Source organism: Pituophis catenifer, unplaced genomic scaffold, assembly GCF_029215685.1.
Source record: "Pituophis catenifer annectens isolate HBS135680 unplaced genomic scaffold, rPitCat1.0.hap2 SCAF_17, whole genome shotgun sequence".
In the NCBI taxonomy this organism is placed as follows: Eukaryota; Metazoa; Chordata; class Lepidosauria; order Squamata; family Colubridae; genus Pituophis; species Pituophis catenifer.
In genome coordinates, this window is record NW_027256897.1 from 13,894,180 (window position 1) to 13,921,199 (window position 27,020).

The 27,020-nt window shown below is 53.0% G+C and overlaps 1 protein-coding gene across 4 annotated transcripts in view; it reads right to left on the reverse strand.

Moving 5' to 3' along the window:
• Nucleotides 1–7,241: 7,241 nt before the first annotated feature.
• Nucleotides 7,242–27,020, reverse strand: part of RXRA (retinoid X receptor alpha) — a 97,105-nt gene continuing 77,326 nt past the window's right edge. For 3 of the 4 annotated variants that reach the window (XM_070955465.1, XM_070955463.1, XM_070955464.1), the window contains 7 exons: nt 24,058–24,114; nt 20,487–20,656; nt 17,568–17,697; nt 13,598–13,730; nt 13,314–13,405; nt 10,292–10,397; nt 7,242–8,609 (listed from right to left, as the gene is read on the reverse strand). In XM_070955465.1, the coding sequence (XP_070811566.1) occupies nt 8,462–8,609; nt 10,292–10,397; nt 13,314–13,405; nt 13,598–13,730; nt 17,568–17,697; nt 20,487–20,656; nt 24,058–24,114 (836 nt within the window). In that variant the 3' untranslated portion in view covers nt 7,242–8,461. The remainder of the gene's footprint in view (nt 8,610–10,291; nt 10,398–13,313; nt 13,406–13,597; nt 13,731–17,567; nt 17,698–20,486; nt 20,657–24,057; nt 24,115–27,020) is intronic. The other variant, XM_070955466.1, reaches the window with a different exon arrangement.

A 27,020-nucleotide genomic window follows, 5' to 3' on the forward strand; every position in this document is an offset into this window, starting at 1 on the left:
ACTCACTGATACAAAGAGCCAAATCCATCGTTCCCCATCACCACCACCGCCACCCCAACGTCCAGTCCATTGCCACCCAATCCCGGATCACTGTGAAGTTTTGGGAAACTCTCGGGTTGTTTAGGCTGCTGGAATTCCACACTCAGGGCAAGCGGCCTTGGAGATACACAGGTGTGGATTGCCCCTAATGCCTCCCCCTCTTCCCCTTTCGTGGCAGGATGCCAGCAAGAGGCCAGGCCGACAGAGGCAGACACACAACAGGGGCTTTGCCAGAGGTCGAACCGGTGGCAAAAGTAGCAGCGGCCTTGGCTCCTTCCTAGACTCCAAGGGCTCCTCCTTGCTCAGGCAGAAGCCTTGTAGCAAACGGCGATGGAGCCCCTCCACACACAGGGCATTCACCTTCAGGCTGGGCAGGAAGAACTTTCCTGGAATCCTGCAACCAATTTTGGTCACCATATTACAAAGAAGATGTTGAGACTTTGGAAAAAGTGCAGAGAAGAGCAACTAAGATGATCAAAGGCCTGGAGACTAAACCATATGAAAAACGACTGCAGGATTTGGGTCTGGCTAATCTAGGGAAGAGAAGGACCAGGGGAGACATGATAGCAGGATTCCAGTATTTGAGGGGCTGCCACGAAGAAGGAGGGGGTCAAATTATTCTCCAAAGCACCAGAGAAACAATGGATGAAAACTAATCAAAGAGAGAAGCAACCTGGAATTAAGGAAAAATTTCCTAAGAGTGAGGACAATTAACCAGTGGAACAGCTTGCCACCAGAAGTTGTGGGTGCTCCATCGCTGGAGTCTATAGAGATTCTGTCATCCAGGTCATGGTTCTCCCAAAGGTGCTTTTCCAGGAGGGACAGCCACCTATCTGAGATGGGGGCTGGACTAGAAGACCTCCAAGGTCCCTTCCAGCTCATTCGTCCCATTCTATCTTGCAGGGACGCTGCTTCCACAGAAGGGGCTGCGGGGGGGGGAATGTTTGGGGGAGGGGCGGGGGCGTCTGGTCGATTGGAGCTTCGCCGCCAAAAGCCTGCCCGAGGGGGGGCTGCACGTGACCCGCCTGGCATCGCGGGAAGAGGAGGGGGGGCGAAGGGGCCGCGTGCCTGTGCCCCCGCCTCTCCCCTCCCTCCCTCCCTCCTCCCGGGTCCGTGTGCGGGGCAGGAGCGCCAGTGGGCCGCCGGGGGGCAGCAGAGGGCCACTCTGGAAGGCGCTCTTAAGCCGGCCACTCGCGCTCCCTCGCGCGGACCGAAGGGCTTTCCCCGCGGGGTCTTTTCTTCCCGCGCCGCCCCCCCCCCCCCCCCGAGGGCGGCGTCCCCATCCCCGGCACGGACGGGTCCTTCGCTTGCCCTGCCCGCTCCTCTTGGGCTGCTGCTCGGGCTTCGACCGGGCGTTACTCGGTTAACAGAGTTGGAAGGGACGGTGGAGGTCATCTAGTCCAGCCCGCCCAAGCAGGAGACCCTCCACGATTTCTGACCGATGGCGGCCCAGCCTCTTCTTGAAAGCCTCCAGGGATGAAGCTCCCGCAGCTTCCGAAGGCCAGCGGTTGGGCTCCTCAGGCTTCAAGCAGCCGACCCTCAACCGGTTGTGGGGACAGCGACCCTTCAGAGCCCGGCCTGCGGGGCTGGAGCGCACGCGGACTCGGGTCCAGCTGCTCCGGCCACTGGCAGCCCCTTCCTCGCTCCTCGGGCCCTTTCGGGCTAGGAAAGGGGCAGCCGCGGTTCTGGGGCTCTTGGTGGCTCCCCCCTCCGGCCGGGCCCTAACTGAATAGCGAGGCTGGGGGTGGGCATTTCAGTGGGAGCGGTTGCTGAGCAAAATCTAAATGGACTTTATTGTTACTTGCAGTCTATTTCCAGGCGTTGGGTGGAAGTGATTTCTGAATTGTATTGCCGGGAACTGATGAGTGTCTAAATGTTGTCAAATGCATGAATGATGTGACTGGCTGGCTGGGGGATTCTGGGAGTTGAAGCCCATCTGGGAAATCCTGTCTTAGAAGGACCTGCTGGTCAGCTTTGTGCCCCATCTCCGAGCTCCATCCCAGACACAGCCAGTCTCTGCCGGAAGGCAGCCCCCTTGCTTTGGAGCACTCTCTCTGCCCCCAGGAGCCTCGGTCCTGGCTCTTCTGGCCAGCAGGACAAAGGCCTTTGCTAAAGAGATCATCCCAGGAGGTGGCCCAAATGCTTCCCGGCTGCAGCGTTTAGCTTGTGAAGTTCTTCTCTTACATTATGTGCCACTTTGTGTAGTTCTAATATGGAAATCCTGACTATTGATATTGCATTTATTTAACTGAGCAGCTGCAATCTAATTGCTCTGAACTGGCAGCAAGGATTCGTAGGTCGTTTCCTTCGTTTCTGTGTGGTTTTCTTTTCTCTAAAATGGACAGTGATCTTTATCTTGGCTGATTCTTCCCTAGGTTGCTTGCAAGAAAAAGAAGACAGGGATCTCAGATGGAGGAAAGCAGCCTAGAGGACATTTTGTATCGTTGGGGTTCTTCATGAAATGGAGCATGTGGTGCAGAGGTCTGAAAAGGGGGAAATATTAGGTCTCGATCCAGTGGATCCTTTGTGCAGAGCTTTTAAGGAAACTGCTGCCTCTTTGCTAAATGCCACTTGGAACTCCTTAGTGTTGCCATTTAATGTTGAGGTTACAGTCCTAGACAAAAGTTACCTGGTAATTACCCCACTTCATCCACTTCTGGGTTCCTGGGCATATATTGCAAAGGCTTCATAAATCTCATCGTTTTAGTGTGTGTGTTTAACACTGTCACCTTGTGAAATAGTATTTAAAGTATTAGGTATTTTACTCGAGCACAGGGGAGGGGCCCTGGGTGGCAGCAAGGATAATCCCTGCTCAGCTATTCTTGTGTGAGGAGCAGCAACCTTGAGGTCCATGAGCAGCAAAACAACAAACCTGTAGTGGTGCCAGGCTGGCTCTCCTTCCCGACGGAAATGCCAGAGACCTGCTGGGTGCCAACCAAAGGGCTCACCCAGTAGTGAGCCTGGAACGCTTCCTAACCTTCTGCAAGATGCCCAGGTCCTTCACAATCACCAGGCCCCAAATGGAGAAGTTCAGAGGAGGTACGTGGTGTTTGCTCTGGCAGTCTAAATGCCATCAAGAAGCATGAAAGAATGATGAATGGTTGAGGGAACAAGCTCTGTCTAGCCTAATGAAGAGAAGGACGGGGGAGGGGGAATGAGGATGCCTTCCAGTACTTGAAGCTCTGCCACAAAGAAGAGGGGGGGTTAACTGCTATAAGCTCAGACACTCTGGGATCATCATCATCATCTTGTATGCTGCCTGACTTTTCAATGACTTTTGACTCTGAGTTCATACTTACAGTAAACATATATATGACATTTCCTTCCTTCCAGAGAGGGACCTTGGAGTCCTAGTGGACAATCACTTAAACATGAGCCAGGCGTGTGCGGTGGCAGCCAAAAATCCCAATCCTTGGTTGTATAAACAAAGGCATAGAATCAAAATCACTTGAAGTATTAGTACTGCTTTATAAAGCCTTAGTAAGGCCACACCTGGAATACTGCAGGTAGTTTTGGTCCCCACATTACACAAAAGATGTTGAGACTTTGGAAAAAGTGCAAAGAAGGGCAGCTAAGATAATTAAGGGCCCGGAGGCTAAAACATAGGAAGAACGGTTGCAGGAACTGGGTTTGGCTAGTCTAGAGAAAAGAAGAAATAGGGGGTGACATGATAGCAGTCTTCTGATATTTGAGGGGCTGCCCCAAAACAGGGGGGGTCAACTTATTTTCCAAAGCACAGAAGGCAGGACAAGAAGCAATTGCTGGAAACTAATGAAGGAGAGAAGCAACCTAGAATTGAGGAGAAACTTCCTAACAGTGCGAACAATCAGTGGAATGGCTTGCCTTCGGAAGTTGTGGCTGCTCCATTACTGGAGGTTTTTAAAAATAGACTGGACCACCATTTGACGGGGATGGTGTAAGGCTCCTGCCTTGAGTAGGGGGGTTGGTTGGATTAAAGACCTCCGAAGATTCCATGTTCTAGGTACACAATCCATTGGTCAAGAGTAGGTGAGAAATAATGCAGCACCCAATTCTCTGCCTTCCCAGATTCCCCCTCCTTGGTTGGGGGCCTCTGAGGTCTGGGCCATAAACTGAGCCCCCCCCCCATGCCTCTTCAGTCTAATCAATGTTAAGTATGCCAATGAAGGAGCTGTGTTTTCTTGGCCTTCCAGGGGCCTCCTGCAACCTCCGGATTCAGGCAAGCCCCACAGCCAGACACCCTGAAGGTCTTGTAGTCCAACCCTCTGCTCAAGCAGGATGTCAACTTGCAAAGCTTTCAAGTTTCCCTGAGCAGGAGGGAGGGAGAACTGAAGTGAATTCCATACATTCTTTCTGACCGCAATCAGAAGGAGGGTGTTAGGTTTCACAGCCAGCCAAAGTGGTTAATTGGAGAATGTGATTTATGACATGGCCAGAGAGGAGGGGAGAGACAGGGTCATAGGGGAACGTAAATCTACGTAGGATCTGTCCTGACTGCATCCGAGTATTGCCGGAATGGTGTTCCTAATAAATGAATATATTTCCTTTGAAGTTTGGGTCATGGCTCATGAATTAATTAGGACATCTTTCGGAAACTTGACACAGGAGACCTTACATTTCAGTCAGGTGGCTGTCCAGTCTCTTTTTAAAAGCCTCTTCTTCAGCCAAGGCAAGCCCCAAATCAAGAATGGCTGGCATAATAATATATTATTTTAATATGTATTACTGGTTCACAAGTGAGCGGCTTTAAAAACAAGGCCAAACTTCAATACCTGCTTACAGAAAATGCTGTTGATTTGTTAAGTTTGTATAGTGTCAACATCACAAAACAGACTCCCATCTAGTTGTACAGTTACTAAATATTATAATGGGAATCGGGGAAATGTAGAAAAATAAAGTGAAATATTTAGAAGTGGAAGCAACTCAACACAGATGCTGCAAGGAGAATTAAGCGATGAAATCCTGCCAGAAAAGGAGGAGATACTTCGGGCTCTTTGTTGCTGGGGGCATCGGCTGCCATCCTGAACCTGTGGAATGAGCTATTTGCCCAACGGAGCATCCTGAAGAAGAGGCTCTGAGGTCCCCGACCCTGGGGAGGCCAGGTGAGTAAGAAGCCATTCTGCGGATCTCCACACACATACACCCTGCACAGATCGAAAGGAGGGTCAGGAGCCTCTGCCTCTCACACCCAGCAACAAGAAGCAAAAGGAGAGCCGAGATTTGAATCTTCACCATCCTTCAAGCAGAGTTGGAAGGGACCTTGCAGGTCATCTAGTCCAACCCCCCCCCACACCATTTTCAGATCAGCCTTCCTTCCCCCCACCACCACCCCCGGTTACAAAAACATTCTTGGACTTCACTCTAATTAGCAAAAAGTAAGTGAATCGTGGCTCCCGAGGGGCAAATTTAACAGGTTGGAGAACGTATAAAACAAGAGAACTTAGAAGCGCCGTTGCATTTTAAAACGCTCATATATTTTCTTTTACTTTTTTTTTTTTTAAAAAAACAACCCTAATGCATTTCGTCAAAATACTGGCATTTCCAGCGGATTTTATTTATTTATTAGCTTTATTTCTTTTTAGTGAACAATAATATAGGGTGGTGATTTCACAGTAGAGTTAATGCTGCAAGAAGAGAATCTCGGCGAGGCGCAACCAGAGGCGGCTGCATTTCGTGCGTCTCCGGGTGGGGAGGGGACCGAAATCCACTCATTGGAAAGCGAGTCTTGATATTCGGGATCAAGAAATTTGGACACCAAATGAAGCTTCTCCTTCACTTCATAGAGGCGTCTTAAGGCTGAGCATACTGAGAGATTGAGGACAAATCCTATAAAAGTCGTCCTCCTTCCCCCCAAAAATTATCTAAGCATACGGAAGGGATAAAATTACATTTGTACAAAAATAGATATTTAACTTTATTGACACTTAGATATTTTGCTCACCTTCTCTCATTTAGATTTTTCTTTTTATCACCTGCTTCAGCTACGAGCTCCGGCCTCTCTTTTCCTAAAATTTCCGTCGGGAATCGCTAAAGCCCTCGGCCCGCTCGCCCACCCGCTTCTCCCCATTCCGGCATCTGAAAATAGATGCGTCGCTTCCCTCTGCTCGGGTTACAAAAGCTCCAGTTTTGTTTGCCATCAGATGGGGGGGGGGAGGCAGAGCAACTCGCTTTCACGAAGCAAGTAAAAGAGGAAGAGAAGAAAACAGAGATTGAGGGGGGAAAAAAGAAGAGCAGAAAGTTAACCCTAAAGGCGGAGGTAATATTATGCATATGTGAATGGGGATATTTATACAGTGTATATATCTACACTACATACATGTATACACATAGGCATCGCGCCACCTTAAGTTGTGGGAAAATCCCGGAGGGAAAGGCTGCAGCCCCCCAGGGACGCCCCCCCTCTGGCTCCGCTGCTTGCCTGATTCCACCACTGGCCCCTTTGCAGGCTGCCTCCCGAAGGCAGAGCCGTTTCCCCTTCAAGCAAAGTCCGACACCCTCGCCCACCTGGGCAGGTAACGAACGGAGGGAGGGGAGGAAAAGCCACAAGCAAGCGCCGACGGGGCGTCCAAGCCAGTCGCTGCAAGCTCGCAGGGCTATCCCGGGGGGGGGGGAAGGGAAGGGAAGGGAGGTTGTGAGCTGTGCTTCCTTCTCTCTCCACCGCTTCCTCCCCCCCCCCCCGAAATTGGAACGGAGCCCTCGACGGACACCCGCGGAGGGCGAGCGGAGCAAAAGCCGCCGCTTCTCCGCCAGCAGCCCCAGCGCAGAGCCGGGCTCAGCCGCTGCACCGGCGGCGGGCGGAGAAATCGGGCCTCCGTTCCGCAGAAGAGCCCACTCCCTTTTCTCCGCGCCCGTCGCCCACCTGAACTCCCTCGGGAAACGGGCGCTCCTGGGGCCTGGCCTGGGGGGGGCAGAGTCGGGGGAGCCCTGGGCTGCGCTTGGGAGGGGGCAGAGGGGGAGCCCAAAGGTGGGGGGGGGCGAGGACCCCGGAGCCGGTCGCGCGCAGCGCCTCCTGCGAGAGGCTCTTCTTCCCCGCCTGCCTCCAGCCCCCCTCCCCTCTTGTGTTTCGGAACTCGAAATTTGCAAGAAACCCCCAGGGGCCCCCCCAGATTCGCCCTTAGGGAAGCCCTCCCCGCAGGCCCCATGCTGAGCCCCCAGAGAAGCTCCAGGCTGAACTGGGTCTCCTCTTACCTTGGCTTTCCAGGGCACCAGGGCTAGACTGCCCCTGAAGCTCCACTAGCCTGAAGAGGGCTGCTGGGCTGAATCTGACCCCAACTCCAAGGGCCCCCAGCCGCCTTTGGCTTCTTGATTTGGGCAGGGCGAAGGAATGACAGCACCCGAGGCATTGAAAGGAGGAAAGTGCCTGAACCTGCCCGGATGAAGCAGCTTTAGTGCTTTTTTTTGTTTTGGTGAACTGAAAAGGGAGAGAAGTTTTTATTCCCAAAACATATTTTTCCCCGAGTGGGAAATGTGCCTCACTCAATTTCAGTCCCTCAATTTCAGTCCCTGCTTGGGCAGAAGATGTGGGGCTTCAGCAAGGGCACACTCTGCCTTGGCACCCAATCTGAGCCCCCCCCCCTTCTCTGACAATGAGAAGTCAACCAGGGCATTCTCTCTGCCCCCTGGCACTGGCGTTCACAAAACAACGGGCCAGGGAAGCCCAGTGCCACCAGCACCACCCAAATTGCAGAGCTTCTGTGAGCCCCAAATCCCTCTTTCACAACCAAGCCCCCCCCCCCTTCCCTCCCAGTAAAAAGGGGACAGCTCTCCCAGGAATTCTGAGCTGCTCTGTGCAAGAATGGGGGGAGGTCTCTTGTCCCAGACCGTGCGCAGGGTGGCTCACCTGCCACCTGCCTGCAAAGACACTCTGTCTTGTCTGCCTGCATAAGCAAGCAGGGGCAGCCGAGGGGCAGCGAAGCCCAGCTTGAGAGACAGCCTTGCTCTGGCTCATGCCTAGGAAGTGCCATCTCTGGAGGTCTACAGGTGCAGCTGGCCACCCTCCCGGCCTCCCCTTTGCCCACCAGCAACACCTGACTTGTTTCCCACAATCCCTTGTTCTTAAGTAAAGGCGGCTTTACAGAGTCCTGAAATCCTTCCGGGGAGTTGGAGTAAATTCACCATTCTGCACCTGGAGGGGGGGAACCAAAGCCATGGGAGGGGGCGGCGGACGGGGCCCCAAATGCAAGCAGGCCATGGTGGCTGTTTGAGCAATTCTCCGTTTGTCCTCAGACGCAAGTTGTTTGCGGAAGCAGCAAAAGGGCCAAGCCAGCCACGCCAACGTTCCCAGGTGGGGTGGTGGGGGGATGGATGGGGCAGGCAGCATCCCTTGCACGGTGAGTGGGAGCGGGGGAGGTGGCAGCAGGACGGGTCTCAGAGCAGAGGTCCCGGTGGGTGGCAGCAGGCAGCCCCCTGGGCCAAGGAAAGCAGCTGGCCCAGCGTGGTCCTTTTAAGTCATCTGGTGTGGCGCTTCCAGCATCTCCATCAGGAAGGTGTCGATGGGCGTGTCCCCTATGAGCTTGAAGAAGAAGAGGTGCTCCAAGCACTTCAGGCCGATGGACCGGAGGGCGGGGAGGCGAAGCAGCAGCTTGGCGAACCTAGAATAAGAGGAAGGGGCGTCACAACAGTCCCCCTCCACCCGTGCGTTCAGAAAGAGACTGTTCATCTGCCTCCCCCAAAGTCAGCCTCCCTTCACACACGCCTCCCGGAAGAAGGCCAGGCGCCCCCCCCCCCTTCTCCTCTGGGGGTTAATGGTTCTTTTCTTCATTTTATTTCTGGCTTTTTTACGTGAAAATCAGCTGCACTTGGCCCCTTGGCTACCGTTTTTCAATTGGGTTGCCCATCTGGCCAGAGTGGGCTGGTTTTAGCCTGTGGAATGATCCAGGATGCCCGGGAAGCCACGATGTAGTTGGTTGGTGGGTTGTTTTGGGCTTCTGTGTGTCCACAGACCTTCCGTCTGTCAACCTGGCTTAGCATGTGGCACAAGTCCAGAAGATGTGCTTGGCTTCCTGTCTATCGTCTGAGTTCAGGATTAGCAGAAGGCCCTTCAATGGCCACGCAGGGCTGGCTGTGCCGTCGACTGTCTCCAGGGCGCATGAGAGATATTGGGCCCTTCCCCGAAAACCTTGGCCAAACGTTTGGCCTCCAGGTTCCAGATCTCACTGCTGCTTCCTTTGATTCAGGAAATGCCACGACAGACAGACACACACACACACACACACACACACACACACACACACACACAGACTCTGCGCTCCAATAGGCTGCATCCGCTTTCAAGCAGCCCTCTGATGTTCTCCGTGCTTCTGCCCATTGCTCTTCCCTTCAGGCCCTCCGTGAGGGATCTGCCCCCCCCCAGAGTGCCTCAAAGGGCTGCTGGACTCTTGGCTGCGGAGGGGTGGAATGGGGAGGGCTGCATCCTGAACTAGCATTTCCTTCAGATGCTCAGCTGGCAAGTACGGCGGGTGGGTGGGAGCAGGGCCAGGAAAATCCGAACCAAACCCTGCCAGCCTCTCCCTCCTCCCTTCTAGCCCAAACGCTTCACATTTAAACTAAAACAGATGACAGACGTGCAGAAACATTTTGACTATGAAATAACCAGCTTTTAAGAATAATTTGGCCGAAGGGTAACAGGAAGATGGGGGGTGGGGGAGGGAAGGAGGTTTCGGGAGCGGCCCAGGGTGGGTGCGTCAATGGTCACGTCCCCACAGGGTTGCCCGGGAAGAGCAGGGCGGAGGGGCCTGGGTTAGCTTGGCTGGCTTCCTTTGGTCCCGCTGCTGGGGGGGGGGGTTCCCTTCTCTGGCCGTGCCCAGGGGTCTCCCCTCCCCAGCCACAAGGTCCGTAGAGAAGCTGGGACCTCCTGCTCTCCAGGGGGCTCCGAATGCCAAGATCTCGGCCAGCAGAGTCAGCCCCACGGTCAGCAGCAGCAGCAGCCGCCTCCCCCGGAGAAGAGCGATGGGATCCTGGCCCCACTCCAGCCTCATTTGCTAATTACCATTCGGTTAATCTGATTTCATCACGCAGAGGAAATGGGAGGGGAGGAATTCTGGTAAAAAAAAAGACCACCCACACGAAAGATGAACGCCTTGCAAGATTCAGGAAATCCCCGCAGGCTGACTCGGTTGATCCCGGAGGGGGGCCAGAAGGCGACTCGAGAGGAATTTGGGGAGCTGATGCCACACCAAGCAAGCGGTGGCTGTTCTCCAGCTCACAAGGTTATTTCGCACCCGGCTCCCTGCTTATGAGACCGCTGTTCAAAGGGCACCCCAAGGTCACTCACCTCCCTGGCTGCTCAGGGTACTTCTGTTTGCAGTAGGCCTCCAACGAGGCGTAGACCTTTTCCCGCAAGGCCTCGACCTCAGCGGGGTTAGAGAGGCCCTTGGAGTCTGCAAGAGAAGGAGGGAAGGGAAGGCTTAGAGACCCTTCAAGGCCTCCCCAAGGAGGTCGGGACCATGTGAGGGGAACGCAGGCTGTCCAGCAATAGGCACCGCAGTTGTTAAGGACCGACTCGGTCTCCGAGATCACAGCAGCCCCGGCGGGAACCCAGGGAACCCATCTGATGCTCCCAAGAGGGTTTTGTGAGTTGGAACCTGACATGGGAGCCAAGCAGTGGTGGGCTGCTACTGGTTCAGACCAGTTTGGGCAAACCGGTAGTTCCAGTGAGTAGTTGGCCCCTCCCACCCGCCCCTGCCATATCCCGTCCTATATTTCTGTGTTTTCCAGCTCAGCTGATTCGTGCGGCACAGCGGATTGCCGTACCTCGGCTGTTTTACTCACCGACGCTGCAATAGAAGTTAAGTTTTAGAAGTTAAAATGGGCAGTTTTTGAATGCTGCATGTATGCACAAAGCATGAGTGCGAGCACGAAGCACAAGCTCACCGAACCGATTGTTAAACCGGTGGCAGCCACCACTGGAGCCAAGTCAGGAGTGCATGAGAGAACATCCAAATGACCTTGATGGAATCTGGTTCTGCATCAGCCCGTTCTTCTTCACCTTGCTCCACAATTGGTCAGGATTTCATAACCTGACAAATTCAGTTACTCTCTCAGATGCTTTATTCACCCACCTTGATTTATCTAACGTGACGCTCTCCTCCTACAAACAGCTTTCTTCCCAAACACCATCCAGGAGGACTTTCCTCAAAAGCTTAAGAGGCCCAAGGAGCCGAACGTTCCAGCTGGTTCTTCCGCAGCTCTCCGGCCGTATTGGCCAGGTTTTGGAAGGTCCCCTGGCCTTAATGTGCTGCGACAGCCCTTCTTTATGGAAGCTCCCGGAGGCTTTCTCTCGCTGAAGCCAAACCCAGAAGAGGCGTTCCAATGATCGATGCAGAGGAGAGCCCCACACCTCGCCCCTCAGCGTGGGATGCAGGTGCTCCCAGCCGCAGTGAGGTGCAGCCCCCCTCTTGTTCCCTGGGCCCATCCCTGAGCCCGTGGACTCCAGAAGTTGTGGGAACTTCATCCCTGGAAGCTTTCAAGCAGAGACCGCCAGATCCAGGCTACCCTACGGCCACTGGCTGCCCTACAAGGCAGAGCTGGTGGGGGAAGACAGTCAGTGGGAGGCAGTTCCTTACCTCACAGAGACTGGGGGGCCAGGAGGGATCAAGCCTGGAATGGCTTGGACTGGGTGGTGCCATTGCCATGAATGATTGGCAATTCTTACTTAACGACCACAATGGCGAGTGGCGGGATTGTTGTCATTAGTTGGTGCTGTCCGGGCATGTCTCGTTTTACGACCACACGAATTTATCATGGCAATGCCTGTTCCAACTGTGAGTGGTGCAGTAGCGTACAGGTGGAGCTCTCACCTCACAATCAGGAGACTGTGAGTTCGATCCTAGGTAGAGGCAGATATTTCTTTCTCTGGGCACAATGAGAATTTATCTGCTGAACAAAACTCCGCATTGGCGACAGGAAGGGCATCCGGCCAGTAAACACTCAGCTCCATTCAACTGCCCAGACACCATCCCGCAAGGGATTATGGGACCGTTAAAAGAAGATGATGAATGCCCACTCCAACTGTGGGTTCTTAGTCGAGAACTACCTATGTGCCCCTTGAAGACATGGGGCCACCCAGCTGCCTTTGAAAAGAACTGCTTCAATCTCCTTGTTCACTAATGCTCGTTTTTTCCCCCAGCCAAAGAGATGGAACAAGGAAAGCCTGATCCTCCCGTCAGAAGACCATCCCAACGATGCCCTTGAAGTGATGTCCCGGTGCCTGGAGGCCGTGCGGGTCTGGATGGGGAGAAACAGGCTTCGACTCAACCCTTCCAAGACCGAGTGGCTGTGGCTGCCGGTGTCCCGGTATAGCCAGCTGACGCCATCGCTGGTTATTGGGGGCGAATCATTGGCCTCCACGGAAGGGGCCCGCAATTTGGGTGTCCTCCTGGACGCACGGCTGTCTTTAGAAGAGCATATGACGGCCGTGGCCAGGGGGGCTTTTTATCAGGTTCGCCTGATATGCCAGTTGTGCCCCTTTCTGGATCGGGACTCCCTACGCACGGTCACTCAAGCACTCGTCACCTCTCGTCTGGACTATTGTAACGCTCTCTATATGGGGCTCCCCTTGGGGTACACCCGGAGGCTCCAACTGGTGCAGAATGCGGCCGCGTGGGGGATTATGGGAGCGACGGGGCGCTCCCATGTGACTCCTCTCCTGCGCGAGCTGCATTGGCTTCCGGTGGACTTCCGGGTGCGCTTCAAGGTGTTGGTGATCACCTTTAAAGCGCTCCATGGCTTAGGGCCTGGGTACTTACGGGACTGCTTTCTGCCACCGATAACCTCCCACTGGCCAGTTCGCTTCCACAGAGAGGGCCTCCTCAGGGTGCCGTCGGCCAGACAATGTCGGCTGGCAACCCCCAGGGGGAGAGCCTTCTCTGTGGTGGCACCTACCGTTTGGAACAATCTACCCCCAGAGATACGAATGATCTCTGACCTCCGGACTTTTCGTCGGGCCCTAAAAACCTATTTTTTTCAGTTAGCCGGACTGTCCTGATTTTATGGTTGGTTTTAAAATTTGATACGCATTTTAAATTGATAAGTTTTAAATTACGGGCCAAATTTATTTAATTATTTTAAATCTATTTTTAACTTTATGTATAAATGTTTTTTATCTTGGCTGTTCACCGCCCTGAGTCCGAAAGGAGAAGGGCGGTATAGAAGTTTGAAAATAAATAAGTTTCAAGGTCTGCAAAGCTCTCCATGGACCAGTTTCGCATTGGATGAAGGGCAGATAGCCAAACGGGGAGTGGGGGTGTCTTCCTCCACCCGCCCTCCCTTTCCTTCCTTGTGCAGGAGAGAGTTACCTGGGTTGAAGAGGACAATCGCTCGCAGGCACCCCAACTCTGTCTTGTCCATCTGCATGTCTCGCATCTTCGACACAAGTTCGGTCAGTACCCTGCAGAGGCCCAGCCACAAGAAGAGAAGTTGGCCTTGTTTTTACCCCAATGGCATTTCCCTGCCCCTTTTGTGGACCCTGAGGGCTGGTCGTGGTCTCATTCCTCACCACAAAGGCCACGGCTGGATCCCGGGTACAAGAGGGGAGTGGGCAAGGCCATGCATGCCCCCTCCACCAGCCACTGCTCCTCACCTGTCAAAGATGGCCCCGACTCCCGCACTATGGGCACTGTTCCTGTGGACGTGGAGGCCTGTGGCCAGGAGAATCCCGTCTTTGACCGCGATGGATCGGTGGGAGAAGGAGGCGATCAGCAACTCATTCCAACCTGGGGGAAAGCAAGGGGGAGGGGGGGCAGAAGTCAGCCAAAGCCTTGCAGGGTGGGGGAGGGGCGGTCATTACACCCCAGAGCTTCAGTCCAAAAGGAAATTAATTATCTTGGTCCGGGCAGAATAAAATTGAATAACAAGCCAGTCTCTCCATGAGATCCAGTAGTGGGATAAGGAATTAAAAGTGAATGCTTAAATAGTTAAATGCTCTGAAGGTCTGGGAGACTCCTGGGTGCTACCCTAGCCTTTCCCACGCTGGGAACAGGCTCCTGTCTGAAAGAGGACCAGCAAATCTGAGTTTATTCCCACCCAACCATCCTGCATCCAAGCAGAGTTCTTTCCCAAGGCATGCCAGGGTGGGTCCATCCTGACTAAGGGGGCTTTTTGGGAATGGGAGCTTTGAGCCAATGGCGGGAGATCTCTTTGCTGCTATTGCAAAGTCTACAAAAGGCTGTGGATTTGCATGCCTGAGGAGCCTCAGTTTGTCTGAGTTTAACAGATTTAACAGATTAAGAGAGTTGGAAGGAACCTTGTAGGTCATCTAGTCCAACCCCTCCCCCCCATCCAAACAGGAGACCCTACATCATTTTTGACAGATGGCAGTCCAGTCTCTTCTTGAAAGCCTCCAGTGATGAAGCTCCCACAACTTCTGTTCCATCGGTTGATTGTTCTCACTATCAAGAAATATCTTATTTCCAGGTTGAATCTCTCCTTGCTCAGTTTCCATCCATTATTCCTTGTCTGGCCTTCAGGTGCTTTGGAAAATAGCTTGAGCCCCTCCTCTCTGTGGCAGCCCCTCAAATATTGGAAGATGCTATCCTGTCTCCCCTGGTCTTTCTCTTCACTAGACTAGCCATGCCCGGTTCCTGCAATCTTCTTGGTTGCTCTTCTCTGCACTCTTTCTAGAGTCTCAAAATCTTTTTTATAGTATGGTGACCAAAACTGGATGCAGTATTCTTACTAAGACTTTGTAGAGTAGTATTAGTACCTTCCTTGATCTTGATTGTATCCCTCTGTTAATGCAATTTAGGATTGCATTGGCTTTTTTGGCTGCTGCCGCACACAGCTGGCTCCTATTTTATTGGTTGTCCACTAAGACTCCAAGATCCCTCTCAGAGTTCCTGCTCTTAAGCCTGGTTTCACTCAGTCTATATGGGTACTTTTGGTTTTTCTTGCCTAAGTGCTTTTCTCTACACTGAATTTCATTTTGTTAGATAGAGTTATCCAAACCGCAATTCTGGCTGTGAGGATGCTGCAATTCCCAGCCCAGTTAGCAGTCACAACTGTGTTAAACATCAGGCAGGGAGAAGCCAAGGTGAGGGGGCTCAGGCCTGCTTTCCAGATCACCCCAACTCTGACCTGCAGCTTCCACACACAGCTGTCCTGTCCCCCGCAGCCAGCCCTCTTCCAGCTCTTTTAAACTTGACACAGCCAGTTTTTCCCTACATTTGGAGTCTAAAGGAAGTCGCTGGATATGGATCCTTCACTCTCCACCCCAGATATATATGTGGAGGAAATAAACAGCCCTTCGAGAGCAATAAACAACTTTCGGGACAAGCTTCTGCGGTTGCAGCCTGCAAGTATTGGAACTCTCCAAATTATTCCAGAGGTGTGAATTGGGACCTGCTTGCCAAGATGCAGCAGAGGAAGTGTTTGGGGAGCTCAGCCAGCAACTCCTCCAAGCCACTTCAGGGTCCTTGGCCTTTATGGTGTCTTGGAAGGCTGCTCAGACTTCCCATATTCCCAGGTGGAAGCGGCTTTGCCTAAGCAGGTAAGAGCTGAATATTCCTCTCCTCCTCCTCCTCTTCCCTCTCTTCCTTGATACGCGCTGCTAGTATTAACTACAATCAAGCCATCAATCAGACTAGAGCTAGAAGGGACCTTGGAGGTCTTTTAGTCCAACCCCCTACTCAAGCAGGAGAACCTATACCATTTGAGACAAGTGGCTACCCAGTCTCTTCTTAAAACCTCCAATGTTGGAGCACCCACAACTTCTGGTGGCAAGCTGTTCCACTGGTTAATTGTCCCCACTGTTAGGAAGTTTCTCCTTAGTTCTAGGTTGCTTCTCTCCTTGATTAGTTTCCATCCATTGTTTCTTGTCCTGCCTTCAGGTGCTTTGGAAAATAACCTCTTCTTTGTGGCAGCCCCTCAAATACTGGAATACTGTATCATCTCACCCTTAATCCTTCTTTTCTCTAGACTGGCCAAACCCAAATCCTGCAACTGTTCTTAATGTGGCGATCAAAACTGGATGCAGGATTCCAGGTGTGGCCTTACCAAGGCATTATAAAGTGTTACTAATATTTCACTTGATTTTGATTCTATGCCAACCAAGGATCATATTAGCTTTTTTGGCAGCTGCCACACACAGCTGGTTCGTGTTTAAGGGATTGTCGACTAGGACTCCAAGGTCCCTCTCTGGAACGAAAGAAACGTCATATATATGCTTATTGCAAGTATGAACTCAGAATTAAAAGTAATGACTAATGAAAAGTAATGAAAAGTCAGGCAGTATCTCTGGTGAAGAAGAATTGATTCCTTAGGTGGTATCTCTTCCCTTGGCTGATGGCTTGCATGTTCCTCCTCATGTCCGACTCCTTTGCTGTTGTTTGAACCCCAATTCTGTCCCTGCCCTCTGGGGTAGGAGTGAAGGAGCCCACTCTCTTCTCTGCATGCCTCTGCAGTTGCTGGAAGTGCTGAGCAAACCAGGGGAAGCAGCTCATGGGCCTGAATGCCACACCATGCCTTTTGGGCCAGGGGACCAGGGGAAGACTATCTGCTGAGGAACCACGGAAGGCCTGAGATGGGCAGGCAGGCAGGCTCCCTCTCAGCTACCCACAAGAGACTGAAGTCTTGACTGTACTACCTGTACAGTACACTGTACTACCAAGGCTCTGGAATAAGAGCCTTGGTAGTACAGTGGTCTAAGGCACCCTGTTATTAAGCTGATTATTAAGACCAGCTGCCTGCAATTACTGCAGGTTCGAATCTCGCCAAGGCTCAAGGTTGACTCAGCCTTCCATCCTTTCTAAGGTAGGTAAATTGAGGACCCAGTTTGTGGGGGCAATAAGCTGACTTTGTATAAATATACAAAAGGATGAAGGCTATTGCTTAGCGCATTGTAAGCCGCCCTGAGTCTCCGGAGAAGGGCGGCATATAAATCAAATTAAAAAAAAAAAAGTCAGGCAGTCTCGAGGGCTTCCCCTCTTCCCTCAATCCAGATTGCTGTCTTCAGCTCCAGGGAGGTGAAAGGCACCAGGGGCCCCAGCCCCAGCCCCCCCTTCCCTCCTCCTGCTTCTCCTTCTGCAGTGTGGCAGGACCTACTAGTCCTGCCACGCTCCATAGCTAATCTATTCACTAGCCTAGAGAAGGACCAGGGGAGACAGAATAGCAGCCTTCCAATATTTTGAGGGGCTGCCACAGAGACGAGGGGCTCAAGCTATTTTCCAAAGCACCCGAAGGTCAGACAAGGAGCAATGGATGGAAACTGAACAAGGAGAGATTCAACCTAGAAATAAGGAGAAATTTTCTGACAGTGAGAGCAATCAACCAGTGGAACAGAAGTGGGAGTTTCATCACTGGAGGCTTTCAAGAAGAGACTGGGCTGCCATCTGTCAGAAATGGTGTAAGGTCTCCTGCTTGGACAGGGGGTTGGACTAGATGACCTACAAGGTCCCTTCCAACTCTCTTAATCTGTAGAATCTGTACTAATGCAGAGCCTGAATGCTTCCTCAGCTGCCCTGACCCTCTCCCACAAAGCACCGTCCCCCAGATGCCCTGTTGGGCCGCTTGGCTCTGCGATCTCTGCTGGAGCTCTGGGCCGACTCGCTACTCACCAGCTCGGAGCAGGATCACCTGGTCGTCCAGTGGGAGCTCTGAGAAATGGGGAATCCGCTTGGCCCACTCCACCAGGGTGAACAGCTGCTTGTCTGCTGCTTGGCAGATGTTGGTGACCGGGTCATTGGGCTGCCAAGAGAAGAGACCCCGCGTTGGGCGTCAGAGGGCCAAGGCCCTGCCACTCTCACCATCCCCTGCAGGTGCCCTCCTTAGCCCACCCCCCACAACCTCTCCTGCCCTGCTTGCACCGAAGAGGGCAGTGGGCAATCTCTTCTGCCCCTGAAATACAAGGAGGGAGGTTTGGAAACCTGGATTCTGCGAAGGGGCCGACTCCTAATCTTCCTTGGCTGCCACCACTTTTTGCCTGAGGGGGCATCTATTCTCCCCGCCTCCCCAGTACAGTCAGGGTGTCTTGGGAAGAGGGCCCTGGGAGAGGTGAGATGCCCACAAGATAGTTCTTGCCAGCCCTTTGTCTGCCATTTCTCTCACCTCAATCCTTTCAGCTCTTGCAAGGACATTAAGGAAAGCCTTGGTAGTACAGTGGTTTAATGCACCCTGTTATTAACACAGCTGCCTGCAATTTCTGCAGGTTCGAATCTCACCAGGCTCAAGGTCGACTCAGCCTTCCATCCTTTCTAAGGTAGGTTAAATGAGAACCCAGTTTGTGGGGGCAATAAGCTGACTTTGTATAAATATAGGCTATTGCTTAACGCATTGTAAGCCGCCCTGAGTCTCCGGAGAAGGGCGGCATATAAATCAATTTTTTTTTAAAAAAAAAAAGCCTCCCCCTCCCTCATGCAGCCTGGCCTCCCAAAGGAGGGAGCAATGGAGGTCCGAGGGGAGGGGAGGGGAGGCAGGAGTCCAGAGCTGAAGTGGACTCTACCTTCCATCTGCTTCCAGGGCTGCAGCATCATTCCCGTGTGCAGAGGGGCTCGGGGGGGGGGGGGGGCTGCTCTGAAGCCAGGCAGATGCCCCTGGGGAGCAAGTCTGCATCTGAGGGGCTGGGAGTCAGAGAGAAGGCAGTAAAGCCAGAAGGAAATGTACGTGTGTGTGTGTGTGTGTGTGTGTGTGTGTGTGAGAGAGAGAGAGAGGGGGGGGGGGGAGAGAGAAGAATGTGCAGCTCTGACAGAGGAACATCTCTACCTCAAGAAAAACCCTGGATGCCAGGATTGACGGCTGTGACACCCAACCCCAACAGGAGGTCTTCAGTGGGCAAACTCACAAGGCTCCATGCTTAAGACCCCCCTCAGTTCCTCCTCTTCCTAAGCCATTGGGCAAAGAGGGCCCCGTGGGGAGCAGCAGATCCCACTTCCCTGCCCTTCCTCTGCTCATTCCTCAGCCAGAGAGTCCCCCAAAGCCCCTTGCAAGGCAGCCCCCCATCCCAGCTAACCAGGCATGCCAAGACTCCCAAGGCCAGACTCTTCAGCCAGGTTGCCCAGAGCGCTTCCAGACAGAGGTGATGCTGTCAGGGGGGAACCCAGAGAACTCCCACCCTACCAATGGGCCTCTACCCAAGCTGGGGGGGTCTCCAGCTGCACCCTTCTCACTCCTTGTCCTCTAGGGTCTCTGAGGCCAGCGCCCCTTGCCTCTCGCTCCAGCCAGCTCTACCAGGCCAGAGATATCCACAGCTCTGGAGCCATTGGGGAGGAACCCACGAGGCCCCCAGCAAGCCTCGGCACCAGGAGACCCCTTCACAAGGCGGCTGCTCAGGGGAAACAAGTCCTTCTCCTGGGTACACAAAAACAAGGGCAGCCCCAGCCTCAGCACCTCCTTGCGTGCAAAGAACCCGGCCCTTCTCAGCCCACACACACACACACACCCCTTCCTCAGGCACTGCTTGACCGAGGAGCACCCCAGGCTGAGCACCATGCCTAGCTGCCCACAGGTTGTGGGTGCCACCCCTGTGGCTTTCCTCCCAGCCAGGCAGATGCCCGAACCTGGCCAGGGTCCGCCTCCAAGGAGAAGCTGGCCTTCATTTGGTGCTGCTTTCTCTGCTCCCTGGCCTTGCTCATCTCCCCTGGGGATTGTGAACCCAGGCAGCCAGAGGGAAGCCAAGAGTCCTGGCTGGCCCAAGAAAGGCACAGGCAGACTGGCAGTGGGACAAGTTCCCTTTGGCAGGATTGGCAGAGAATCTGCGGACCACAGAAAGCACTTCCTCCCCTACAACTCCTTTCTCACCCCAGAGAAACAATGAGAAGGAGAAATTGGGGGAATTCTGCTGAATTCTCAGGGATGGAGTTGCTGGGGGTGGGGGTGGGTAGCATGTCTTGGGTGGTCCCAGCCTCCCTCTGGCCACTCTCTCGCTTCCTGGCTTCTTGCCCTCCATCCTGGGCAAACTGCCCCACCTGAAGCGCTGCCGATGCTCGGGGGAGGGGGGGTCCTGCCTGCAGGGTCACTCTAGCCCTGGAGAAATTTGGACCAGGCACCTTCAGGTTTGCTGCCTTGAGTGGGTTGTGGAAAGGCTGTTTGTGGAGACCCTGGAAACTCGTTCTCAAACTCTGGAGAGATTCTCTACAGTCATCCGGGTCATGGTTGTTTCTAGAGGCAACTGGGCTTTCTTGCTTTTTCTTTTGAAAAGGATGCGAATGACCAGCCGTCTGCAAGGAATATAAATCTTTTCATTATCCACCATTCAGTCAGAGCTGAAGAAGCTTCTTGGATGAGAAGCGAAACGTCTTCAAAGAAAAAACAAGGAAGACCAGTTGCCTCCTGAAAAAAGCACCCTTGGGACACTCATTCTCAAACGCTCCTCTTCTCTGATGGGACTGGAAGAAAATGGCTGAACCGTCCGGGCCACCCGAAAAGGGAAGGAAGAGGAGAGCTGCAGCTATCAAAGGCCTCGTGGAAGGCCTGGAGCCCTTGAGCCAAGAGTTCCTGCCTGGGGGCCTTGAGGGAGGCTAGGCGGGCCGCTCGCTTACCGAATTAGGAGTCAGGCCCATGTTGGCTTCGATGTAGGTCTCTGTCTTGGGCTCCACCGCCAGTTCAGCTTCTAGAATCTTCTCCACCGGCATGTCCTCGTTTGCACTGCTGGTGGACTCAACCTCGTTCTCGTTGCGGTCTTTGCCTCGTTGCCGCTCCTCCTGGACAGCTGGAAGGGTCAAGAAAGGGGGGAGGTGTCAGTCTGACAGCTTTGGATGCCGAAAGCTTTCATGGCAGGGGGCTTGGAATTGAGGTGGGCCACTGATGATCTACGGGTGTGGGCAGCAATGTACGGTACTAGTAGTCCTCATTTAGTGACACAATTGGGACCGGCAATTCAGTCATTAAGCAAAGCAGCTGGCAAGTAAAAACATAGCTGCCGTGATTATGATCTTCCTTTCCTTAATTCAGCTTTACAGATTTGTAAAGGTCGTAAATGGGAGGACTGGTCATAAAAGTTATTTTTTTTATCCATATGGTAACCACAAGTGGTTGCTGAATGAAGCAGTCACTAAGCGAGGACTACTTGGTCTCTTCTTTTTGTTTGGGGGGGGGAAGGGATGAAAAGGGATAAAAATGATTATCTTGGGGCTTTGGGGTTTAAGGGAAATCACAGCCTTAAGAACCTTTTGCCAGCCCAAACTGAGCTCATTTTCCCTGGGCGGGAGGTTGGTTCTAAGTGGGACCTTGACCTTCCCCAAGGCTACACCCACCTGCCCATTTCACCCAGAAGCTCCCTCCGGACACAACTCGGCTGGGCTGAAAGACCCTCGTGGCCCTCAGGCAGGACATAAAGACCCCCCCCCAACCCGAGAACTGCCCTCCCATTTTGCGGAATGGCACGGAGTCACCCAGGGCCAGGACCTGCCTCTCCTGGGCAAAGGTCGGGTTGGCCTGCGGTTCTGGGCTTCAGGGAGCCCTGACTTTGTCCAGCACGTTGTTCAGGGCTAGCAGGCTGTGAGAAGCCCAGGCCTGGACTGCTTTGACCCTTGCAGGACCCGTCTGAGAGCGGTTCAAAGCATCGTGAAGCTGTGGCGTGTTTCCATTCGGAATGAGTGGGTTTGTTCCTGATGGAGGAGGAGACGCCCACCCACCCTCAGGAGGCGGTGGAGGCGGAGGCAACCGGTGGGAGGCTTGCCCTGGCTGAGCTCCTGCCTTTTGGCTGTGTCACTTTAGCTCATTCAAATATACACTCACAGACCAAACATGCTGGAGCCCTGCAGTACATTACACAGCAGCCAATAAAACCTATTCAGCCATACACGAGACACAAGCGGGGAAACAATTAGCTCCAGAGATTTCTAACTGCCTTGGCAATGGTGCAAAATGTGGCTACTGCACAACTCTAAAGACTTGTTGAACTTGGTGGTTTAGTTGGTAGCTCACAATTGCCCTGCAAGAGGGGTCTGAACAGCTGTCCTTAGAGGGGCAATTCATTAACCCACCAAGCGCCTTCTTTTCAAGGAGACCGGGTCCCTTCCGGGCTTGGCCAATGGCTCCCTAAGAGATCCGAGGAGGGCTACTTCCCCTGGAGTCCACCTATACACACACACGGATGCAGCCGAAACACAGATGGACCCCTCCTCTTCTCAGTAACCCTAAGGCAAGCCACTGTTCTTTGCTTTATCCTCTGCCACCCTGACTCTGCCCCCTCCCCAAATTACAGAATCAATGTAGCCAAGGGTGGACTTGACTAAATTTGGTTCCTTTGTGCCAAGTCACTTACTGAGGCTTATTTGGGTATTCTTCTTCTGGCATTTGCTGGCATGGCCAGAATCTGGAACTGGATGGCAGACGGACAGCCTGGTGAGAAACGGGATATAATTTCCCCTTCCTGGAATTACTCCTTTTCTTTAAAGGGTCAGCAGGGAGGGGGACTAACACCTGCCAACTTGGCAGGTGTTGACCAGGCTTCGGACCTTGGCTCATGCAGGGCAAATGCGCCGTGGGGCTGCTCAGCCACACTTAGCCAGCTCTGCAGTCCCAATGGGCAAAAACGCCCCTCTAGGGCAGAGGCCCAGAGCCCTCCATGCACACCCATGGGGAGGGCATCCCCAGGCCTCAGCACTTGAGAGATTGGGAGGGGGGAGGAGGGAGGGGGTCCCAATCTGAAGAATGCCCAGGCATTCATTCTGCTGCAGGGAAGCCCAGTGCAACACCATAAGATCTGTTCTTTCACTTTGCTTTTCGCTTGCTGTGCTTGTATTAAGGTATCCACCTCTCTCTAAAGCAGATTACAAAACCCCAATGGCCAGTTTCAGGGCGAAAAGACAGCACTTTCTCCTCCTTCTGTTTTCAGCCACCATCCGACAAAGAAAAATACAAACTGCCTCTCTGTTTGCTGCAGGGCCCTGCACTGAATTGGCCAAGCTTTGCAGCAACCCAAATTTGCTGCCCACTCTTTCATTGCAGCCAGTGGCCTTTTTTTGGTGCCCCCCATTCCTTGATGGCCCTCCCCTCCTTCTGAGTGGCCCACCGTTTCCTTTGTGGGACCTCCGTGTGTGACGCTCACTGCTGAGACACAAAGAAGACACAAAGCCCAACCCAGAACTTCACACCTGCCCTCGTCTTTGGGGACGCTGCTGCCAATGGATCACCCAGTGGCCTGCCTGCCCACCACAACCTCCCTTGCCACACGCAGCCCTCCCAGGACACCAAGGAAGAAAGCCTTCAGGAGAAACGAAGAGGAGAGGAGGCCGCCCACCACCTGTTCCCACCACCACTCTAACACTGAGCTACACTGCCTTTGCACGTGGAGGCTTTAGTTAAGGCCAGACCCACAGAACACCTGCCTGTTCATTCTCAAGAACTGCAGGCCCACACCTCTCCAGTTAACGGTGTGAATGCAACCATCTCTAATGTGCCATTTCTCAAATCCTTGGAGATGCCACAGAACAGTTCATGGTTTAATAAAAGGACCTGTGAAGTACTGAGTTTGTTGCAGCTTCTTGGGCATCGCAAGGCAGAGTTTGGAAAGTGCTAAGGACCCCATGAACCAAGAAAGTCTGCCCGAATCCTCCCACTTCAGCTGCCTGTTGCGTTAGCAATGCAAGAAAGGATCCTCCACCCAGCATCTGCCTTGGAAGAAATGGCCAGGGTGGTTCCATAATGCAGATTCTGAGCCACAGACACTCACTGTCCTCAGACTGCTGCCTTGAGTCGCTTTGATTGTCTCGAGGGCATTAAAAGCTTGCATGGTACATTGCGGAACTGGTCCTGCAGAGAGCCACATTCCAGCCCACCACAAGCCACAGAAATCTCTCGCTCCCTTGTGGCCCTGCTGCGTCCCTTCCCTGGGCAGGGCAATCTGCACTGAAGGTTTGCCTCATCTTTTGCCCTGCAGCTCCTCTGGGATTTGGCTCTCCATCCAGGGAGTCTCTCTGGTACATATATATGTATATATATATAGACCATAATATATTTCCTTTCTCGCCAGAGAAGCTGCCCCTGCAGAGTGAGAAGGACTCGGCCGATTCTGGGAGGACTCAGCCTCTCCAGGTCACCCTCTGGGGACACCAAGAGATTTTTTGCTGCTTAACAGCTGGTCTAGTAAGATTGAAATGGGAGTACCTGGTTGCTCCTGCCTTCCAGGGAGTCTTGTGGGTCGGGATGGATGGTGCTCCATCCCTGCAATAGAGTAGAGATTTGGAAATGAAACATCATTAGAAGAGAGGCAGCAGCTGCTGCGGTGCATGTCCCAGTCATTAAATTGCTGCTGCTCTTGACTGTGGCAGCACCACCCAAATACATGGCCCTTGTACATTTTCCCAGGGAGAAAGTCGGGGGGTGGTGGTTGTGGGGGCGCTCTGTTCCTGGCCCAGTTTATTTAAGGTGTCCTTCTTCCTTACCCCTCTCAGGTGAAATTTTGGTGGCCACAGGTCCTCTCAAGCCCCCTTTTCTGTCTCTCTGCCCCATCTACAGGCAGGCCTTTGCTGGTCGGGGGGCAGGGGAGGAATGAGAAGGAGCAGGAGGGGGCTCCTTTTCTCCTAAGCTGCTAGAACATCTCCTTTCAATGGCCCTATAACCCCTTGCAATGGGGTGGAGTCAGGGCAACCGAATGGAGCTGAGTGTTTACTGGCCGAATGTCTTTCCTGTCACCCATGCAGAGTTTTTGTTCAGCAGATATATTCTCATTGCGCCCAGAAAGAGAAATAGCTGACTCAACCTAGGATCGAACTCACAGCCTCCTGAATGTGAGGCGAGAGCGCCATCTCTAGGCACCACACGCCTAAGCTGCTGGGATTCAGGAAGGAAAATGAAGAGCGGGCATTATTGGCCACTTCTTCCCATCAGAGCAGTCACAGCCTCTGCCTGGTTTCTCGGCCTTCCTTTAAACAGAGAGTAAGTCTGAGTGGCTCTGGTGGCGCAGTGGTCAGAATGCAGTATTGCAGGCTGACTCTGCCCATTGCCAAGAGTTTGATCCTGGCTGGCTCAAGATTGACTCAGCCTTCCATCCTTCTGAATGAGGTAAAACGAGGACCCAGACTGTTGTGGGCAATAGGCTGACTCTGTAAACCGCTGAGAGAGGGCTGCAAAGCACTGTGAAGCGGTATATAAGTCTAAGTGCTATTGCTATCTTGTTCCCTGGTGAATCTTTCAGGGAGCCTGCTGGGCTGAAGAGAGGCTGCAAACACATTCAAGGAATGCTGGTGGGTTCTGGGCTTAGCCTTTCTTAGGATGGGATGGGGGAAGGGGCTAAGCGTCTCTGGCCATGGCCCCCTGCCCCTCCCAAGCCCAAAGGAGTCATCCCTGGGAAAACGAGGTGGGCATCCAAGCACTGTGCTGGAGCAGGATAATTCCCAGGGGAAGCCTGGGGATCTCCAATACGCTCTCCTAGTTTCAGATCGAATAAAACTCATTTTTCCAGAATAGGGGCCAGTTTGGGCCCAGCCAAAGAAAGGAACACGGCAGATGGATGGCCTTTGTCAGCCCTGCCTCAGCTGGGACTCCCTCCCATCAGGTTCCCAGAGTTTATGGCAGATTGAAAGAGCCACTCAGAAGCCCAGCAGCACAGCTTTGAGGTGGCATCCGACAGCCTTCACGTCTGGCGGGAGACTTCTGCCCGCCCCCAAGAGGGCAGCATATGGCATAAAGAGCACCCCACCCCACATCCCATCCCAGAATTTCTTCTCATGGTGCAAAACATGCCATGGATCATGTCAGGCTCATTCTTAGAACATGAACATGTATGCCAGGTGGGTGTATCTCGGCAGCCTGCTTGCCTGCTTTTAAAATCAGGCCGATTCTCGTTCTTTCCGAGTTCTCAGATTGAGTAACAGCCTCTCTGTGGATTCTCTGTTTCACAAATGTCTGCCACATGTAAGCCACAACCATTTCCTGGCCTCGGAACGCGCATGACTCTCCTCTCGCTGTTCACACACACATTCCAGAGGAGAAGGATCGGCAACATCAGCTCAGCTCCAGATCTTTCTGCAAATGGACTTTGTCGATTAGGTTTCTCTACTGATAAAAATATTTAACGCTTTGGGGGTTGTTTCTTCTGAGAAAGGCTCTGATAGTTTATCAAGATCGGAAATTGTATACTATGGAAACTAAGAACTTTTCTGCCTGGCTAAAAATCTATCCTCGAATCAAGAGGGGACTTTTTTTCTGCTATTTTCTCAGCATTGTTCAGCCTTTGCTGTATCCAAATTTACTTACTGTCTGCAGCTACAAGAGCCTCAAGAACTGGTGGTTTATGGCCCAAAAACACTCTGGTCATTGTAAAACATCACATGAATTTATTTCGAGTGCTTGGCAAACTATTCTGATTTACAACACAAGCGCCCTGCCACCAATCGCCTGATGGCCATTTGCAGTTTTCTCTGCCGGCTTCCCCAGAAAATCAATGAAGAAGCCAGCAGGAAAAGTTGCAAGCAGAGAGGAGGTTTGGATTGGAGGTCTGTTGTTGCAGCGCAAGGAAGGATTTCCCCTCTGCTCCATGCAGGGAGAGAAAACCCTCCCGTGCACTGAGGGAACCGGCCTCGAATCTGGTCTCAATGCTGGTAAATGCCATCCTCAGAACGTTGGCATTTGCTGCGTTTCCCCCACTTAAACGGGCAGAAATGTTGGCACTTGCTAGAGTTTTCCCCTTTGGGATGGAAAAAGCTAGCAAGCGGCAGCCTTCTCAAAGGCTGTTGGCATTCATGAGCGCTTTTCTCATTGGCGGGGACAATGCTAGCCAATGCCACTATTCTGAGCCTTCCGGAACGATGGCATTCGCTAGCATTTGTGCCAGATTTGAGGTCCGTTCCCCCAGTTTGCCAGGGGATTTGTCACACCCTTCTGGAGCCCCTCCAGGCCTCTCCACCGAGGGCTGATCGTGCTGGGTCCTGGGCTCCTTCTTCCCTGGTCACCCCTTGGTGCAGAAACCAGGGACAGGAAAGCTGCCAAGGAAGGGCAGAAGAAGGGAGCAACGGCTTCGAAACCTAGTGGCCAGAAGCAACGGCAGTTCTCAGATGTTATGAAGGCGAGCAAGAGGAGCTTCTGAGATACGTTGAGCTCAGAAGGAAAAGAATCGGTGCATCAGATAC